Source organism: Stegastes partitus, unplaced genomic scaffold (genome assembly GCF_000690725.1).
Source record: "Stegastes partitus isolate 25-593 unplaced genomic scaffold, Stegastes_partitus-1.0.2 Scaffold2062, whole genome shotgun sequence".
Lineage (NCBI taxonomy): Eukaryota > Metazoa > Chordata > Actinopteri > Pomacentridae > Stegastes > Stegastes partitus.
The window spans coordinates 543-19,721 of record NW_007579793.1 but is presented as its reverse complement, the minus strand read 5'-3'; the positions used below and the strand labels follow the sequence as shown (position 1 = coordinate 19,721).

Here is a 19,179-nt window from a genome sequence, read left to right as displayed (position 1 = left end):
AAGTTGTGCAAAACATAATACACTTTGTCAGTTCTACTTCAAGGTCAACTTGGTATACATGGCATAGGTTTAAAGCAACACCTCAAATGAACCCTAGTCACAGATTGCTTCTTTAGAAATCCCACCAGATATATCAGAAAATTATTTTATTGAACAGCTGCATGAAGGAAAATAATTGCACTCCATTATCCAGGTATACAAGACACACTTAAATGTTCACACACACACACACACGCGCGCGCTCATGCACTCCGCCACTTGTACTGAGTCAGCAAGACAAGGTACAGCAGTGCCTGAATAAATCAAGTTTTGAGAGTCTGTTGAGATTTTTAAGGCTCAGGTCTTGTCCAACTCAGAGAAATGAACTGTGATTTGTGAGCTCTGAAGTTGACTGATCTGTCTCCTCAGCTGCATGATCTCTTCCTCCTGCTCTTCAACCCTTCTTTGCAAACCGTGGATCACCTGAAGGGGAAAAAAATACTTGTAAAACTGGTTGCTAATTATGTAAAGGAACTTTGCTACAAATGAGAGCATAATTAAGGCTTCCTGGAGCCGACAAAGACGACTTTCTGATGACATACACAGTGTAGCGACACCTATAGTAAAACAAAAGCTACTCTTTGTATGTAATCCTTAATGAAATTATGATAATGAATAATTGTTTTCAGATTTTACATAACTAATCCCAAATAATTCATTTTATATTGCACAAAAAGTCATGAGCTAAATGAAATATATCCGTTCATCCCTAAATACCGTGTCTTTACTGCAGAAGAGTTCACTCTGTAGAAGCTCGCTGGCCGTAGGTCGAACGCTGGGCTCTTCACTCGTCAGCTTTGTGATGTATTTACTCAAAATTGGCCATCTGTGGCAGAATGAGTCTGTAATTTTCCCTTCTCTCAGTTCCCCAAGGGTCCGGACTCGCTCCATCTCGGTCCCAAAGGGCTGGAATAGCTCCAGAGCCAGCACTCCGATGCTGTACATGTCTGACTGCGAGAGCAACATTGATACAGATACAGCTTATAATCATGTTCAGTGCAGTTGTTACGGCATCACAGAGGAGTGATGCGTTTCAATGATGAAATATTAACGCTGATAAATTATTCATAATGTATATGAATAAATTATGTGACACGAAAAATAAAGTAAGAATTCCAGACAATTGTTGCTTTAATAATGTGCTTACCTTCGAATCATAATGGGAGCCTTTCAGTTGTTCGGGTGCAGCATACACAAAGGTGCCAACACCTGAAGTATGAGAGGAATCTGCAAAATACACAGCAAATGTCACTTACAAGCAGATGATGCCACCTACTGGTGATTCTGAGACATACAGTGTTGTGAGAGGACAACAAGGCAACTGTTACCACAGCAGGGAGAGGTGGTGCTTTTATGGCTGTCCACTATTATGTCCCTGCAAGCCAAACCAAAGTCTCCAATCCGAACATGGCAGTCAGCACCATGAAGGAAAATGTTTCTTGGCTGTGAAAAACAAACAAACAAAAACAAACAAACAAAGGCATAACAATTAGTGTCACTAAGTCTACAGATGTATGTAAAGTCACAATGTTTCATGAAACATCCAGGGCACAAATCAATAATTTAAGGATTTCAGACCATCTAACATTATATTTCTCTCACGTAAAAAGATAGATACTGTGTAACTACAAGGCAGGATAGCTGCTGTACAATAATTCTGTTTCTTTACAGTACATCATGTAAAATTCCCCTATTTAAATGTACAGAATACTGTACTTTATTTACTTCTAAAAAAATCCAAGCATATTAGTTTATTCAAAGCCAGAATTGTTTGGCTTTCCTAAAAGTAAAACAGTGAAGAGACACAAACACTGGAACAGCCAGTTACTACTCTGAAGTGTGTCAACAATCCCCATAATTGGCCCCACATGCAGCAACAAGTTATCAGGCGTAACAGGAAGGCTGTTCATCAAAGTTAAACGCGTAACCATCAAGCCTGCATGATGAAATCAGACTCAAAAGACCAAAACCAGGAAGCAGAAGTAGGTGGTGAAACGACCAAACAGAGAATTAGCTGTCAAGCATAAATTTAACTGACAGCCCTCTGAGAAATCGACATTTGGATCGAGACACTTAAATAATCAGATCTGAATCACCACATATCTTCTGAGAGCCTGAACACAGGGAGCAGGAAAACTTTGATGCCCGGACATGTTAGACGGGCACAAGACACACACAGGTAAGAGAGGTAACAGCATCAAAATCTGCAGCAATGAATTCTACACTGCGATTATGGATGAAGACTTGAGACGCATTGAAGGCCTGTCAAAGAAGTACGGCAACAAGTGTCTTATTGAGAAACAAGGTGGTGCATCTGGGGACGTTTTCTGGAAGGTAAATGCAACAACGCTACTGTCTTTTAAAAATACTTGTAAGGAGCAGAATTTTTTACACTTACTTCACAGAAACAAAAAGTAAATCTGCATTTTACATAGATAATATAAGAAAAAGGTAAAAAGAAAGTACTTTTGCTAGTGTTAAACTTCAACACAAAACTACAAATTATGCGTTACACAGCGTTAAACTTTGTCACATCTTCACTTGTCTTGCCATAGGGCTTCACTATCCTTCCGCTTCATCTGGCTGCCTCTTACAGAAGAGTTCACAGCATGCAGAGTCTGCTGTCAGCTGGGGCAGACATTGAAATGAGGTCTGGACAAACATCAGTACTTTCAGTGTTACATGAGAGTCTTTTGTTTGTTTGATTTAGAAGCTGGCCAAAAATGTTGAATTGTTTGGAAAAATAAATTTCAGCTGAGGTAGCTGTTTTAGTTAAAACAAATCAGATCATATGTGTTTTGAATGTCTAATTTCATCTTTAGTGGCTTTTCTGTTCAAAGGAAAACCATGTATGTCGATAAGCATGTTGCTACTTCCCTTTCTGGTAAATAAAAGGCCAACACTTTGGCTGTTGTTGCCTCTGTCACAGGGACCAGCTCGGTCGAACCCCACTGCACTTGGTGATAATCGGATGGCCGAGGATCCTGACTACTTGGCCGAAACCAGATTCCAAATTCCAGACTGCTGTGATGGGCATGTGTAGGCAGGCGGAGGATTGTGTAAGGCTTCTCTGTGAGCACGGAGTAAACATCAATGCAGAGGTGATTAACTTTTCCTATAGCAAATCAATATCTAGCCTCTATACCACTCCCCTGTCTGTGAAATCCAACTGGTACAAAGAGTGTCCATCAATGCCAGAGTTAGTTCACTTCCCAAATGGACATTCAATAACTAAAATCGCTACATGTTAAAATTGTAAAACTCTGAAATAAAACATGAATTCTGAAAAAGTAATTCTCTTGAAAGAATCTACTCTTCAAATATGTTATCTAAGGTGTTTGTGTTCCTCTCTAGGTAGAGGGAGAAAGTCACCAAACAGCTCTCCACTTGTCAGTACGCTACAAGGCTCTGTCTGCTGTCCAGATTCTAGCTAGCTATGGTGCTAATGTTAATGCTGTGGACAGCAGTGGGATGACACCGCTGCATATGGCTGCAGGGATCCTCCATAAGGATATAGTAGCCAGTTTGATCAGGCAGGGAGCAGACATTAACATGGTTTGTATTATTGTTTGTAAATGTTGTTTAAATCTGCATACAAAACCAAAAAAAAAACAACCTAAAAAACTCCTCTTTTACTGTCCTTTGTGCAAAATGGTAAACAACTGTCCCACATTAAATCTATGTCATTCTTTTTTAAGGGGGTGCAGCAGTCTGGGAACACTCCTTTGCACTTAGCTGTCATAGCATTGGCTACCAAGTCCACAAAAACCCTTGAAGATGGCATTAGCTGCATCATTGAGCTGCTTGAGTCAGGGGCCGAGCCCAACGCAGTAAACAAGGCTGGAACGACACCTCTGCAGGATGCATGCAGCATGGGCAACGAGGAGCTGGTGGACCTGCTGCTGAGGTACGGAGCAAACATCAACAAACTAAGCAAAGCTGGAGAGAACTGTCTCTTCCTGTTCCTGAACCACCTGCCTAATGTGAGGAACAGCTCTCTGTTGCTGAAACTCCTCAGCCTGACTTCTCCGCTCACCATCTACAACCAAAACGGACGCCTGCCCTCAACTCTGACACAACCTTGTTTTGTTAAACAGAGAGAGCAACTACTGACAGTTATTCAGCAGCCAAGGAGACTTCACGATATTTGTAAGAGTGCCATTTTTCTGAAACATGTCCACGGCAGGACAGAAGAATTGAAAAGAGTCATGCCTGAGAGGTTGTATGATTTTGTCTTCAACCACTGGGAGAACACACACAACATCTCCTTTGATACCGACAGCGAACAGGACGTTTTAAATCACGTATTTGATATTATTCCTAGTTGACATTTGTGTGTTAATTCATAAGCTCAACCCTACAGACATATCCTGATCAAATAAAATCAATAAACCTACCTTCAAGTCTCTGTGCATGATTCCCTGCGAGTGAATGTACTCCACCCCTTCAAGTATATGTCTAAGAAGTTTGAGTGTGTGTTCTGCGTCAACACAGCCGTACGGACCTGAAAATGCAAAAGTACAAAACAGCTATTTTACAAAAATGTTGTTTATATATTTAAGAGTACATGTGGAACTGATTTTTAGCACTGAATTAACTGAATTACATCTGTAGTCATTTCTAAATGATGATAAACTGATTAACAATCTGAAGTTGTGTTCTTTTAGTAAATGCAATCTGTACTGAAACTACATAAGGAACGCGAAATGTGTTTAACAATTACATTTTGAGATTTGTCCCTCTTTGGGTATGGAGTTCCTCTCAGAGATCCAGTCCTTCAGTGAACGCTCACATAGCTGCATTTGGATGTAGAGCATCAGGTGGAACTGTACCTGCAGAGCAACATAAATGAAAACTTTACAAACTTCAGTAACATATCTCCGTCACTTAAAAGAAAAAATAAATCACACACTTTACTTCTAGTAAGTAGTAAAATGTGTTGATGGTTATCTTTTCAGCACTGTCTCTTCAGGCACCCACCTCTTTAGAAGGCTTTGCTGTGCGTTTGTCAGCCCACTGCTGACACTCCTTGTCAACGAAGGAGTTGTTGTTTAGTTCGATGCTGCTCCTGTTGGACTCCTCATCTAACGGTGCAGAATTTTCCCAGCCCATGGCAGGACACTTGGAGCTCTGCGGAGGACCCTTCTGTCCCAGGAACACACAAGGGACATAGTTCTCTGGGATGCGACGCATCGTCTTGGGACACACCACCTGGCCCTCCTGGGCTGAAACCAAGGCTTTGACAGGCTGGTTGTCTCTTGGAGGTAATTTGTCAGCTGAAGCAGCAGCGTCTGTCGGTGCTTGACTGAGGCTTTGAAAGACTATAGAGGAGCTGATGCTGCTGTTGTCAAGGCTCACACTAGGACTGAACATGAAAGAGCAGAGATAGATTTAGTGTTGGTAGACAGAATAATGACTATTGTAACATGTACATCCCTTCAAATAGGATAAGAGTAAGCGGTAAACAGTGCTTCAATTTGTATTTTTATTCACCTGCCACACACATTTAAAAAACATTATTTTTCAAGATTCTTTGGCTCTTCTGTTTTTAAATCTACAACACAATTTATATACTCTATATAGGTATAAATATATATAAACATGTGTATTATCTACAAACCAAGTAAATAATAATGTGTCAACTTACATTTTCCTTAAAACTGTTTCATCGTTTGGTTTTCATAATCACAGAAAACAGTCTTGTGATTTATGACTCTGACCTCACCTGTCTTGTTTTTCAGGAGATTCTAGAGCAGGAAGCTTAGACTCAGGATCTGTAACAAAAAAACAGTTTATATACAAAGCTTGTCCACTGTTCATTCACCAATCTCCGTGATCAGAACCTTGATTGACTTCAGCCAAGCAAACGTGTTGCAGGTCAGCAGTTAAATACTCACATGCTGCAGGTTGAACATGTTCCATCCATGCGGTGTGATAGCCCACAACATTAACATGCTGCAGACTGGACAACACTTTGACCTCCCTAAGGACCTACAGGAAAAACAATCAAATTAGGTAAAGAGGGACATGTCACATGTTTGGGTATAAAAAAAGAGGCTCTATTGTTCACTAAAATGCTGATGACTCACTTTTATACAATCATCCTTTGAGACTTTTTTGATGAGAATTTTCTTCATTGCATAATATTGTCCATCCAGTTTGTTTAAAACCTGGAAGAACATGTTAAACAAGTCAAATTTGTACTTTTCAAAGTGTTTGCAAAAGAACTGTACAAATGTAGTACAAACTACAACACAATAAAATACCTTAAAGACATTTCCATATGACCCTTTTCCAAGTCTAGAGGTTTCTTCAAACTCACTGAGATACCGTGATGTCTGCGCTTGAAACAGTCCCTCCTTAGGTCTGCAGGATGGCAAGAAAAGATATTTTACAATCTACTTATACATTCTTTTGGAATATAAAAAAACATAAAAACAACTTTAGGTAGACTCTACCTTAGAGCAGGACTGTGTGTGTTTGTGTTGAGGCGTTGTTGGCCCTGTAAGACAAGACAAAGATCATCACAATGATCGCACTGTGAACACAACAATAACACAAGATCAGTAAGTAAATTGTAAAAACTGATATGTTCAAACACTGTCAGGTAATGTAAAGGAGTGTGTGTATAAACTGGTGGTAAGTCCAGTTACCTGTGGATACAGGGAGGAGCTAGCAGCATTAAGCAGCTCAGTGAAGGCCCGATTGTGCTGGAGTCTGACAGTGCTGAATTCATCACTTATGGCCAAAGGTGAGAGGAGGTTCATGGCAGCTAAACGCTGTCCGATGACTATTAAAGAAGCAAAAAAGGAATTTCAGAACAAACATATTACCCAGAGAAAAGGCTAAACATGTACTGTATTTACAAGTGTTAAACTGGCTCTCAACTCTCAGTACATTTCTACAGTTTCATTTTGCAGACACTTTTATCCAAAGCAGCCTACATCTGAGAGTAGATACAATACAAGCAAGGATCTAGTCAGGAGAAAACAACCTGGATAAGTGCCATACATTTCAGTAAATACCTTTGAACAGCATCCGTGAGCGAGCTGGATTGCTTTCATAGACGAAGCATAAGTGCTCGAGCAGAGATCCCAGCAGAAGGTGGTTGGGGATTGCTGAAGCAAACTCCTGGATGGATGGGTAATGCCTACCAGCCATCAACACCTCACAGTCAGTATCTGTATCCGAAGCTGAGCAAACAAGAAAAGTACAGATAATAAGAAAAACAAAGCAGTTATGACTTATAGTAAAATAATTTACGCTTCTAACAAACTTTCAGTTTTGTTCCTGCATAATTTCTTACAATGAATTTCCTCTTAAGAGGCTGAAACTGAGTATTGCACAAAAAAACTGTTTACACCTGTTATTATTTGTTCTGTATAAAGTATGGCTGTCTTACCTTCTTCAATCACTTTTGCTATCATTTCAACTATGTTTTTCTCTCTTAGGTCCATTTTTCAGTTTGAAAACCCCTTTGTTGCAATATTAAGTACTAAAAGCTGCACTCATGATTATCCCATTCAACTCCAAGGCCAAAATGAGCTCATCTTGTTTATACATAAGGGGGCGTGCACGGCAGTAATGCTTATCTGCCATGTCCAGCGAACACCAGCCCCTCCACCTACTGTCCACATGAGCAGGCTGAGAAGAGAGGCACACTGTGGAAGAGAGGCACACTGTGGGCGGACACTGTGCCAGCAGGGGAAGGAGAGGCCCTCCCATTTTCTCAATCGCATTTCATCATATTGCAGGATGTTTGGAGAAAGATGACCAGACTTGTTTCGATGCACACATTTATTTCTAAACAGAGGATTTAATTTCATCTTACATCCTGAATATGGCACCTCACGACCTGATTTTTATTTTTTTTTTCATCTACAATGTGGCTAATCCTGGGCCATATATCACCACAGTTCAGATTACAAATAGTAAAATCACATGTCAAGTAATGCTAATTTTATTAAAATGCATACTTGCAGACATAAAGGGAGGTCAGGTGAGTACTGTCATCTTTAGTTGCAATCTGAAATCTCACATATACAAACATTTACACAGACATCATCTCAAACTGTGCCGACCCGCTGGGCAGGGGTATCTCTCTCGGAGTTTGGGGGACAGAGTCAAGTCATCGAGGGGATCCAGTTCACCTGCCTTCGTTTTACTATATAATCTGATGATAGTCAGCCCGTCCCTCTTTAGCTTATCTGCTGTGCCGTCCCACATTGTGTTTGCTCTGCCTGTTATCGCTGTTTATACCCTGTATAATCTTGACTGTTTCCCTCCAACAGATGCTTCCTCTGTTACCAAGGTGGCACATGTAGGAGGGTAGACAGTTTGGAGAAACTTGTGGTGAGTGTGAGCTGTACTTGGTATGTATCAAGCCAAAGGAACTAGAAACTAAGAATTAGATAGCTTAGTGTAAACTGGACACTTTAACTGCAAATTAACACACTGCTTTTCAAGTACAACAGTTTATGATGGAACCACTGTTTTTGTTGATTTTTGAGGGGAGTGTGATGACTCTCTGGACAGGTCTATCCCTGTAGGAGTCTGGTGGTCAAAGTTGGGCCTCCCACCAGATAGCAGTTTTACTCAGCAGGTGTTGGATGCAGGTATAAGCCATCCACTGGCTGCTCATCTCAGCCGACTTTGTCCTTCCCTTCTACTATCTGCATGTTTTAGTTTTCTTCGCCACAGTAAACGACAAAAACAACCTCCAGGCAGCAACTTGCCACGTCAAAAGTTCAGGGTTTTGCAGAGGATTTGGAATTTAAAGTAAGGCAGCCCTTGTTGGTGGATTATCCATTTTAATTCAAGTGTTCACCTCCCTGCATGCAAATGTTCTACCATAACAATTCCACTCATCACTATTTAAAGGGAGACACTGGAGTCGCATCCCTTGTTTACTCCCACACAGGATGACTGGGTCAGGGCCAGGGTCTTTTTTTTTTTTTTTACCCCATAGCAGAATGATAGTGTGGTGCAGCCAGGTCATTATGTTCTAAAGAATGGGCTGGCAAAGCGAGACTACCAGACTACTGAGCTGACCAGCAGACACAGAAGTCAGTCCTATCCTACGAGTATACGACTCTGACCACCTCACTCCTATCCCAGGCCACTCATAGGGAAATATCTCACCTATATACGATGGCGGCAGTCTGTCTCTCATTTCTAGCTTCCACCTTGTTTGTTTTTGTCTTGTCTGTACTTATGTTAATTTCCAACCTATTTCTGTAGGGCAAACTTATTTTTAGCTCCAACTCGTGTGTAATCTCCTCTACTTTGTCCAGCCTTGAGCCGGGTTGTAACTAAACATACGGGTGTGTTTGAAGAATTGGAAGTGTAAAGATGATCCTTAGAGGGCTAACAATAAGCTCAAATGATAAACTAATAAATAAGCTCCAGCACACCAACCATCCAGGTGGATATTATGCAAATACACATTAATGCTGGCTGACTATGCATTTTTCCTCCTGATGTCCTCAACCATATAAACAGTCTGACAGAAGTCAACATTAATATTTTTCTAAGACCATGTTTATATCAGGGCGGACACTGCATTTGAATGGGAGGAGAAGGTGTCTTCGAGTCACGTTGGTTTTCACATGGCCCCTAACACCGTAACTACGCCCCTGTAGGACTAAAAAAGCAGGAAGCAGAGCCAAACAAGACTTTCAGCTAATCAAAAGCAGACTGTTTATTCCATTAACGAACCAAGTAATGTGGAATAACTGTTAACCAATGTTTATCTCGTGCTGGTGCGTAAATAGTAATGTTTAGCAGCAATAAAGTTCAATAAGTAAAGCTGCTTACTGTCAAACAGGACTTCCTCGTCCTCTTCGGTTGCCAAACTTGGCAGGCTAACGCTCGTGTCAGCCTCCTGCCTCCGGATGGGTATAAGGTTGCGGCGGAGCGACAGGTTGCTGCTGCTGCCAGAACATTCCTCCGGCCGCAGGAGTCCGGTGTCGGAGGGTGAACTGTACATTTCTATAAGAAAATAATGCCGACTTGACAAACCAAACGCTTATTTTAAAATGCCAGCCAGTGAATTTCAGCTACCCCATATCTGCGTCAAACTACTTCTTCGACCCCGGTGTGTCAATATTTACATCCCGAGAAGCAGAAGGAGAAGCGCTCTGTGAAAAGTCCCACACACTCCGTTACAGCAGTTGACGGCCATGAGCCGAGAGCGGTACAGGGACCGTCTGACAATGTGCCTGCTTCAATTAAAAGAATAACTGATAGAAAAAATGTTGTTTTACTCAAAACCAGGACATAAAATCTACCCAAGAGTTTTATTTTAATATGTATACAATTGTACTGCTTTAAAACACTAATAATAACTCCTAAGTAAAAAGTCGTTTTTTTCGTTTGTTACAGTGTGAAGTAATTGCACACGCGCCCCAACACCTCAAAGGGTCAAAGTTTCCGGTGATGAAATCGGACTAAATTTGAGGCAACAGCTCGGTTAATACTTATTCAAAACCATATTATTTGTTCAATTTGTTGTTACTTTTATATTTCGTGTTCTCTTTTTGTGAAGCTGCATTTACACTGCACGTTTTAGATTACTGTTGTAAAATAACAAAGTGCGCAGTTTTTGCGCATGAGTGATACTCGCGAACAATCTGCGCAGTGCGCGCGGGACAGCTTCAGTTTGTGTTTACAACATGATGTCGTGAAGCGGATTCAGCAAAAATGTCTCCGCTAACAATTATTGAAGAACAACTAGCTGCGTGTGATAATGGGGACTAGTTAGTTAGTAATTAGTCACTATTTTAAATACTTTCGAATATCAAACTGTGAAGACAGACGTGAGTTCCCTCTGAGGATGTCTGATGCGTGGTAAGCTAACCTCCAATGTGTTGTATTTGCATCATGCAAATCTGCACTGTTGAATGTTGATTACACTCAGTCAGTTCTCATGTTATGCATATTAATGTGAACTTTGATCTCATTTCAACCCATAATGAGAAGGTTAAAAAAAGATGTTTTTAAAAAGTTTTTCTAAATTAAAGTCATAGGCTGAAGTAATATGTGAAAGCCCCTTACAGCTTCAAGTCTTATTAAAGTACAGTAAGTCTTTACAAGCTTTACACTCCTGCAGCTGAACTGCCATGCTCTCAGACAGTGGTGGAAGAAGTGCTCTGATCTTTAACTGAAGCAAATATACCAATGCAGCAATCTGAAAATACTCAATTACAGGCCCTACATGAATAATCCTACTTAAATAAAACTACATAAATATTAACAGCAAAATGTAGTTAAAGTATCGAAGTAAAAGTCCTGTTTTGGTCCGTCTGACTGATAAATTATTTTATATATGATTATTATAATAGTACTGACGCGTCATTGCTGCTGCAGGTGGAGCAACTTTATACACAGTTTTATGTACAATCTGACAGATCATTACATTATGATTTGGAGAGAAACGACGTTTTGATATACAAGTCTGTTTTTTTTTCTTCGTCTCATCTTTGAGTTTTGTTGAGATATTAAATTATTTTAACGTCTATTGAAATAAAGCCATGTGAGACTTTTAGAGGGTAAAAAAAAATCACCATTTGGTGGAGCTGTTTGCAGCTTGTAGACATCAAAAATGTGACCCTGAGTGACTCCACAGTGCTTTTTGAAAGTCACCAGAGGCTGCCAAGGCTGTAAACCACTGGTTTAATATTTAACTCTGTGTTCCATTTTGAAAGCTTGTTGTATCATCCATTGTATCAAATCTTAATCTTCAAAGTAACTCAGGAGTATAAGATGCAATATCTACTTCTGAAATGGAGTGAAGCAGAACTGGAAAGTAGCATAAAATAGAAATAATTATATAATAAGTGCAGTGCTTGAATAAATGTGCTTTTTTTTTTTTTTTTTTTTAAGTCGCTTTCCATGACTGTGCAAAGAGTCCTATACATACCATTTGTCAAACTCCAAGCAGGCTGTCATGTGTCTTTTACTCAGTTGCTTCTGTCTAGCCACCATAAACTGTCTAACTGCTATAAAGGCCTGATTGATTAAGTGCTGCTGAGACAGCTGTTCCTCAGGCCGGTGCTTTAGCTCTGCAGAGGACTTCTGACGCTCTGTTAAAGTGACTGCTGGGGTCACTACACAAGGTCACCTCCTTGTTCAAGGACAAACGTGCTTGGTTTATCAGTTTCCTCTGCCCTTGCCCTGATCTATGCCTCGCCACAGTTTTATCACAGAGATTTCTTCTGGGTTTGTTTTTGTCCTTGCGTGGACTTGCTGGACCTTAAATACACAGGTGTGAATTTTCTAAAATATAAGTTCTATGCAAGTGTAAAGCTCTACACACATCTCCTAAAAAGTTAAAGCAAACAGGATGTACATGACCATAGCCTGGAGGGGAGTGAGAGACTGAAGTTTGAGAATTTGTCCTTTTAAAAAACAGCAAAATCTGCAAAAAGTCAAGGGCTCCAAATACTTCCTAAATCCCCTGTATACTAAATGCCAGAATTACAGAGCCATACTGTAAACCAATTTTGCAAGAAATATGGTATCTTTATTATTTAGTAAGACATCACATTGTATCATTGCTGTAAGTCACACAATCCTTTTGTATTCAACATATATCAGAAAACAAATGTCTAAGGAACCTATCAAATCTTTTGTCTAGTGTGAAGTACATGAATAAATCTGTTGGTTCCATATAAGAAAGTGATGTTGCACATTCATGTCACTTTTTCTTTTCAGCAGCTCTGAACCTGCTGGAGCCATCAAGGCTATTGACAAGCACTCGGTGCATCAGATCTGCTCAGGGCAAGTTGTGCTGACTTTGGCTACTGCTGTCAAAGAGCTGGTGGAGAACAGCATCGATGCAGGAGCTACCAACGTCGGTAAGCAAAGAAATGCGTAAAGTTTTTTTTCTAGGACTCTAGTTGTCTTTTTAAAAAGCTGCAACATGTAACAGGGATATCTGTCAGCTGATAAGGTTGTGTTAGAATGACAATGCGCTTTGTCCATTGAAATAGAAGACATCAATTTATCTAAATAAATTGAAAATGGAGATCAGTTGGAACAGAGGTCCACCTGGAAGTAGCACAGGACCATTGCTATCTATCTATCTATCTATCTATCTATCTATCTATCTATCTATCTATCTATCTATCTATCTATCTATCTATCTTTTACTAAGCTATAAGGATTTATCTGTAAAATATGATTTAAAGGCGTCATAGTCAGTGCTGTTTTTTTCCTTACAATTCTGCATGTTACAGATGTCAAGCTGAAGGAATGTGGAACTGAACAAGTGGAAGTGTCGGACAATGGCAAAGGTGTAGAGGAGGCTAACTTTGAAGGACTGAGTAAGTGTCAGCTTTGTATATCTCCTCTGTAAGGCCAATAGAGGCGTATTCATGAAGGGACATCTTCTCTGTCCCTCAGCTCTGAAGCATCACACGTCAAAGTTAAGGGATTTCTCTGATCTCATCCACGTGGAAACATTTGGCTTCAGAGGTGAAGCTCTCAGCTCTTTGTGCGCTCTGAGGTAAAACACTTCAACAGCCACATTTATTCTGCACATACACTATTTGCCAGCTCATCGGCTAAAATTACTTTGTTGCAGTGACCTGAGTGTTATTACGTGCCACGAGTCCAGCCAGGTGGGCACCAAGCTCGTATTTGACCACAGAGGCCACCTAGTGCAGCGCTCGCCTCATCCCCGACAGCAAGGAACCACAGTCAGCCTGCAGCAGCTCTTCTCCACGCTGCCTGTACGACACAAGGAGTTCCAACGTAATATCAAGAAGGTCGGACATTGAAGCATTGTTCTCTTTTTGCATGCTTTAGCTCCAAACACTGTTTTTTTTGGTTTAACTGTTTCTATTGTTCATGTTTACATAAAAAAGCTTTGTGATGACTTTACATTTCATGATCCATAACTGTTTATATTTGATTACCGGAGAAGTCAGGCATTTATTTTCTGATGCGAAGTTAGATGTTGAAAATTTCGGAGCTTTCTAGATTTTGCAAGCTGATTTTCATGGAACCCACTAGATGTCAGGAGGTTAGAAAAAGCAGATTAATCATCATAAAAATGAAAATGGTTGGCAGTAATGTAACACAGTGAACCAGCAGGAACATACACAAACAGTTCTGCAGTAAAATGATTCTCTCCGAACATAAATAACTTCCTATGTATGTACCAACAATCTTTGAATGTATTACTTTAGAGTGAATCAGGAGCTAGTCATTAATGTCATTTGTTTTTTTTATCCCAAATACGTAACTGTGTGTTTTCTGTTTGATTGTGTTTTCAGGAGTATGCCAAAATGGTCCATGTCCTGCAGTCCTACTGTATCATCTCCACAGGAGTGCGAATTACCTGCTCCAACCAAAATGGGCAGGGAAAGCGCAGCACTGTCCTCAGCACCAGTGGCAGCCAAAGTATGAGAGACAACATCGGGGCAATATTTGGTCCAAAACAGGTGGAATCTTGTTTTTTTTTTCTTGACCATATGGGGTGACACACTCTCCTCCACCATCCGAAATTGTTGCCAATAATTCAGTAAAACTGTTCTCCTTTTATCCTAATACAACAGAAGCATAACAGAATTTTCCCAACTCTTAAGACAAATATGCTATTGTTGATATTTTATTATGTATTTGCTAAATTTCTATTTAATTTTCCATGACTTGACGTTGGATGTGTATCCTGCAGCTCCAGAGCCTCCTGCCTTTTCAGCAAGTTTCTCCTACAGAAAACATTATTGAAGAATATGGACTCCAGAATGCTGATCTACCCAAACAGCTTTTTTCGTAAGTAGCACCATTTCATGCGAGTCTTGTATTCCTTCTTTTTTTGTATTTTAGTTTTAATAAATGAAAACTGTTTGGGCAGCATCACAGGGTTTGTGTCTCGCGGCGACCACGGTGTTGGGAGAAGCGCCACAGACAGGCAGTTCTTTTTCATTAACAACCGGCCATGCGACCCCGTTAAGGTAATTCATGTTGATTGGATTTATCTGGAAGTATCTGGGTTCATGTTTTCCAATTAAACTCTGATTATTCCTACTCTGCAGGTGACCAAAGTTGTGAATGAAGTCTATCATATGTATAACAGACATCAGTATCCCTTTGTTGCCTTGAACATAGCTGTTGCTTCAGGTAAGAAAATGTATCAAACTGGTGTTATTTTTCCAAAACACGTGTTTTTCTGTACCACTTGAGTGTTTCTGTGTTATATTTTTCAGAGTGTGTGGATGTGAACGTCACCCCAGATAAGCGTCAGATTTTCCTTCAGGAGGAGAAGCTCTTGCTGGCTATCCTAAAGACCTCTCTCATCTCTATGTACGAGGCTGGAGTCAACAAGATCAGCCTGAACTACACACCTCTACCCAGCACCTGTAAGAACACTTCTAGTTCTAGGAAATAATTCTTATTTCTTACAGTGCTTTCATTTTGACTGTTTTGCACTTTTTCGTAGATGCGACATTTACGTCTGAACGGAGTCAAGTCGTTCCGTCTGAGAGCAAGGCAGAACCTGGAGCGGACACCCAAACAGTGACTCCGAGGCCAAAGTCATCCATGAACCTGGCCAGTCTCAAAGCTGCCTTTTCAAGTCATTGCAGCTCCAGTTCTGGGAGCAAGTCATGTTCAGAAAAAGCTTCCAACAATGGCCCAATGCAGAAAACGCTGCAGTCTTTTTTTAAGGATCCTGTAAAACCTTCTGCTGGTGTGAAATCACCCTCAAAACCTACAAGAGAGCTCGCGAAAGGCTCTCCGGTGGGAAAGTCGGCTTTAGATGGGTTTAGGTATGGAAGGAGCAGTGATACAGATTCTGAAAAAGACAGTGCCGTGCCCAGTTGTGGTGTTACTATGGCAACACCAGATATTGAGTGTACTCAACTGAAGGTCAACTCACCTGAAGAGGTGATGGACAGCGGCAGTGTAAAAAATGAAGCAATCAAAGAAACATCAGACAATAGTGACACTGTTCCCGAAGACCCAGAGGTACAAACTGAAGCATTGATTTCTAATGAGGACTCTACTGTGAGCCCAGAGGCTAAGAGAGCCAGGAAAGATACTCCACATTTCCCTACAGAACAAAAATCCAACGCTTTTATAAACTGCTCTGAGGAGTCTTCCTCGATGGTGGATGCCCCAGTCTGCATACAGAGGAGGACGGTGCCTCTCCGGTTTTCTTTACAAGAGCTGACAGGAAGGATGAGGAGGTTGCAGGACCAACAGAAGCAGAAAGCAGACGGGGAGTTACAATACAGACGCTTCAGGGCTAAAATCAACCCTGGAGAAAACCAAAGTGCAGAGGAAGAGCTCAAGAAAGAGATCAGGTAGGATTTTACTTCTGTAATTGTAGTTTGCTGAATTTACTGTTACTACAATGTTATTTCCAGAACAGTAAATTTTCTACTTTCCCTACAGTAAAGAAATGTTTAAAGAAATGGAGATCATCGGTCAGTTTAACCTGGGCTTCATTATCGCCAAACTCAACTCGGACATCTTCATAATCGACCAGCATGCCACAGATGAGAAATACAACTTTGAGATGCTACAGCAACACAATGTGCTCCAAGGACAGAAACTCATTGTGTAAGAATTTAAATCCGGACATAAAGATGCATTGGATTGTTTAAAGCAGCCTTTTTAGTGATCTATTTGTGTTTTTTCCTTTATGTTTTGCAGTCCACAGAAACTTCACCTCACCGCAATCAGTGAGAATGTACTCATAGAGAACATTGAGATTTTCAGAAAGAATGGATTTGAATTTCTGGTTGATGAAGATGGTACGATCATTTCAACAGATTGCTGATTTTATCTAAGCAATTATTTCCTGTTTTAATCATGACAAATACTAAACTAAGATTTCATTGTGACTGCAGCTCAGGTAATGGAGAGGGTTAAGCTGGTGTCGCTGCCCACCAGTAAAAACTGGACGTTCGGCCCTGCTGACATCGAAGAGCTGATCTTTATGTTGAGTGACAGCCCGGGGGTCATGTGCCGACCATCCAGAGTCAGACAGATGTACGCCTCCAGAGCTTGTCGGAAATCTGTGAGTTCATATCAGTAAAAGCTCAACCTTAAGTATTCAAAGATATAAACTCAAATCAAGTTTCGCCTGAAGTTGGGAGTCAGCAGTCTCGTCTTGACTATTAGTGGTTACAAGATCATACCAGTGTTTCTGTGTGTTTAGACAGTTTACTATAAATCACTTATGCTTTTGTAACTTTAGTTGCTACAGGTCAATATACAACAGAGTTTTTCTTTTACACACACATTGATTTTTCCATAAATTCATTGCGCTTCAAAATTAAACAATCGATATAATATACATTTTAGTTATATTCAGCTATGTAGCTGTGTGTAATATAGTCATGTTTGTTCTTATTTAAATTGCCATTGTAATACTATTATTTGAGTGAAAAAAAGTAGACATGTAAATACCACAAGTAACTTTTGAACCTCTGCAAATTAATGATAATATTGCACTGACATTAGTGGAAACAAATGGTGACGTAGAATTTGTTCCTGCATAGAGGGATTAATAGCATCCCCAAGAGGTTTTAGCTAGTCTGAAAGGAGAATCATCAGCCCTAAAATGATATAAACTTTAAATGCAACCTGCCTTTCAAGTTTTTAAACAAGTTTGTAGTTTCAGACTGTGATAGCCCTCTAAATTTCACTGTTGTTCTCAGTGAATTGTGTAGCTTCTTCTATGTTTTCGCAAAGTTCCTTTGTGATACATTTTCTATTGTTTTTACTCGTGTCCGCCTTCAGGTGATGATCGGCACTGCTCTTAATGTCAGCGAGATGAAGAGGCTCGTGGTTCACATGGGGGAGATCGAGCATCCGTGGAACTGTCCTCACGGCAGACCAACCATGAGACACCTCGCCAACCTGGACATCATCTCACAAGACTGAGCCTGTAAAGGATGGAACTGTCTGAGAAGCTTAGTTTACACTAGCGTCATACAACCGGAGTGTGTCTTTGCTCCAGTTTGCTTCTGTCAATCGTCACCATGGCTGATGCTGTAATACACAAACCACTACTACTGTACATTTGCATGGTTCAATGCTTCCTGTTGACTGTTTTTCTTTTAATATGTTCTTATTTTATTACATTTTTTGCATTCCATTGTATTTTTCTATTTTACAGCAAGCTCATTAGGAAATAAACAAGAAGTACCTCATAAATATGCATTCAGTTTCTTTCCCTGAATATTAAATCGCTGGCGGTGTAGTTATTTATTGTGTTGCGCTTTTTTGGCTGACTGAGGCCGCCGTAGTTGTCCTTTGCCGTTGCCATGGAGACGTGTATTCTCCGACCTGCTTGTACGTGAGATACAGAAACAACAAAATGACAAAGGAGAAAGAAACAAAGACAACGGCGACAGAAAATGAGACAAAATACGGAACAGCGGAGAAGTCAAACACAGCGGAAGAAAGAAGAAGAGAAAAGTTGGTGAGCCGCTCGGAACGTTTAAATGTGAATTCAAGCGACCAGCTGGTTGGTCCCGACAGTGATGAGCGACCCGGGAACGATGGCGTCTATGAGCTCCCCGCACTTCCTTTCTTAGCTGTCCAGAGGTAACTCATTATCCACAACATGATTTAGCGGCAAAAACCTCTTTTGCAGCACTCAAATGTTACTCATTACCAACTTAGACATAGCGGTGTAAAGTAACTAAGTAAATGTACTTAATTACTACACTCAAGTGCAATTCAAAGGAATTCAAGTGTTTACATTTTTTACCACCTTCTACTTTGGCTCCACCATATTTCAGAGGAAAACATTTTGCTTCTATTCCACTATACACAGCTGTAGTTACTTTACAGCACATTATGACTTTAAAAAAAAACTATCAGGATATAATATTTAATATAAAATACAATAAACTGTTATACAGTAAATGATGTCACCTGACAGGATATAAAATGAGTAGAATGACTGTTGCTTGCCTGTTCGTTAATGCATCAGTAATCCAGTCGTGTATTTAAGTTATACAAGAACTAATATCACAAATGGAAAGTGTCTATCAGAGTTGTAATAAACCATACCAACATGTACAAGACTTGTGCCTTTCAAAGATAAAGCCAAAGATTTAAAGTCTCTCCATCTTCTCTGGAGGTTAGAGATGAGACACGGTTTTAAAAAATCATCAA

General features: G+C 40.3%; 3 protein-coding genes across 7 annotated transcripts; 2 read left to right on the top strand and 1 right to left on the bottom strand.

The window, feature by feature from the left end:
• Positions 1–131: 131 nt before the first annotated feature.
• eif2ak1 (eukaryotic translation initiation factor 2-alpha kinase 1) lies at positions 132–10,222 on the bottom strand. Of its 2 annotated transcripts, none has more exons than XM_008303744.1 (15): positions 9,856–10,222; positions 7,065–7,232; positions 6,693–6,829; positions 6,498–6,541; positions 6,306–6,405; positions 6,129–6,209; positions 5,937–6,030; positions 5,765–5,813; positions 5,020–5,404; positions 4,763–4,871; positions 4,437–4,543; positions 1,368–1,482; positions 1,187–1,266; positions 757–990; positions 132–462 (listed from the first exon to the last, which is right to left on the bottom strand). In XM_008303744.1, the coding sequence occupies exons 1-15, from the start codon at positions 10,025–10,027 to the stop codon at positions 337–339; spliced, it is 2,001 nt and encodes a 666-aa protein (XP_008301966.1). In that variant the 5' UTR covers positions 10,028–10,222; the 3' UTR covers positions 132–336. The 2 variants fall into 2 exon arrangements, with proteins under 2 accessions (XP_008301966.1, XP_008301968.1); XM_008303746.1 differs by lacking the exon at positions 9,856–10,222 and adding an exon at positions 7,442–7,598.
• LOC103373765 (ankyrin repeat domain-containing protein 61) lies at positions 1,502–4,436 on the top strand. Of its 2 annotated transcripts, XM_008303742.1 has the most exons (5): positions 1,502–2,373; positions 2,595–2,689; positions 2,969–3,140; positions 3,394–3,594; positions 3,738–4,436. In XM_008303742.1, exons 1-5 carry the CDS (start codon positions 2,191–2,193, stop codon positions 4,365–4,367), a joined length of 1,281 nt encoding a protein of 426 aa, XP_008301964.1. In that variant the 5' UTR covers positions 1,502–2,190; the 3' UTR covers positions 4,368–4,436. The 2 variants fall into 2 exon arrangements, with proteins under 2 accessions (XP_008301964.1, XP_008301965.1); XM_008303743.1 differs by lacking the exon at positions 3,394–3,594.
• Positions 10,223–10,731: 509 nt separating the features above from the next.
• Positions 10,732–18,210, top strand: pms2 (PMS1 homolog 2, mismatch repair system component). Of its 3 annotated transcripts, none has more exons than XM_008303741.1 (15): positions 10,732–10,887; positions 12,757–12,896; positions 13,278–13,364; positions 13,444–13,546; positions 13,625–13,808; positions 14,319–14,486; positions 14,720–14,817; positions 14,900–14,999; positions 15,081–15,165; positions 15,252–15,404; positions 15,485–16,349; positions 16,441–16,608; positions 16,702–16,802; positions 16,899–17,068; positions 17,794–18,210. In XM_008303741.1, exons 1-15 carry the CDS (start codon positions 10,874–10,876, stop codon positions 17,935–17,937), a joined length of 2,580 nt encoding a protein of 859 aa, XP_008301963.1. In that variant the 5' UTR covers positions 10,732–10,873; the 3' UTR covers positions 17,938–18,210. The 3 variants fall into 3 exon arrangements, with proteins under 3 accessions (XP_008301963.1, XP_008301962.1, XP_008301961.1); XM_008303740.1 differs by having other exon boundaries at positions 12,754–12,896; XM_008303739.1 differs by lacking the exon at positions 10,732–10,887 and having other exon boundaries at positions 12,732–12,896.
• The last annotated feature ends 969 nt before the right edge of the window (positions 18,211–19,179 follow it).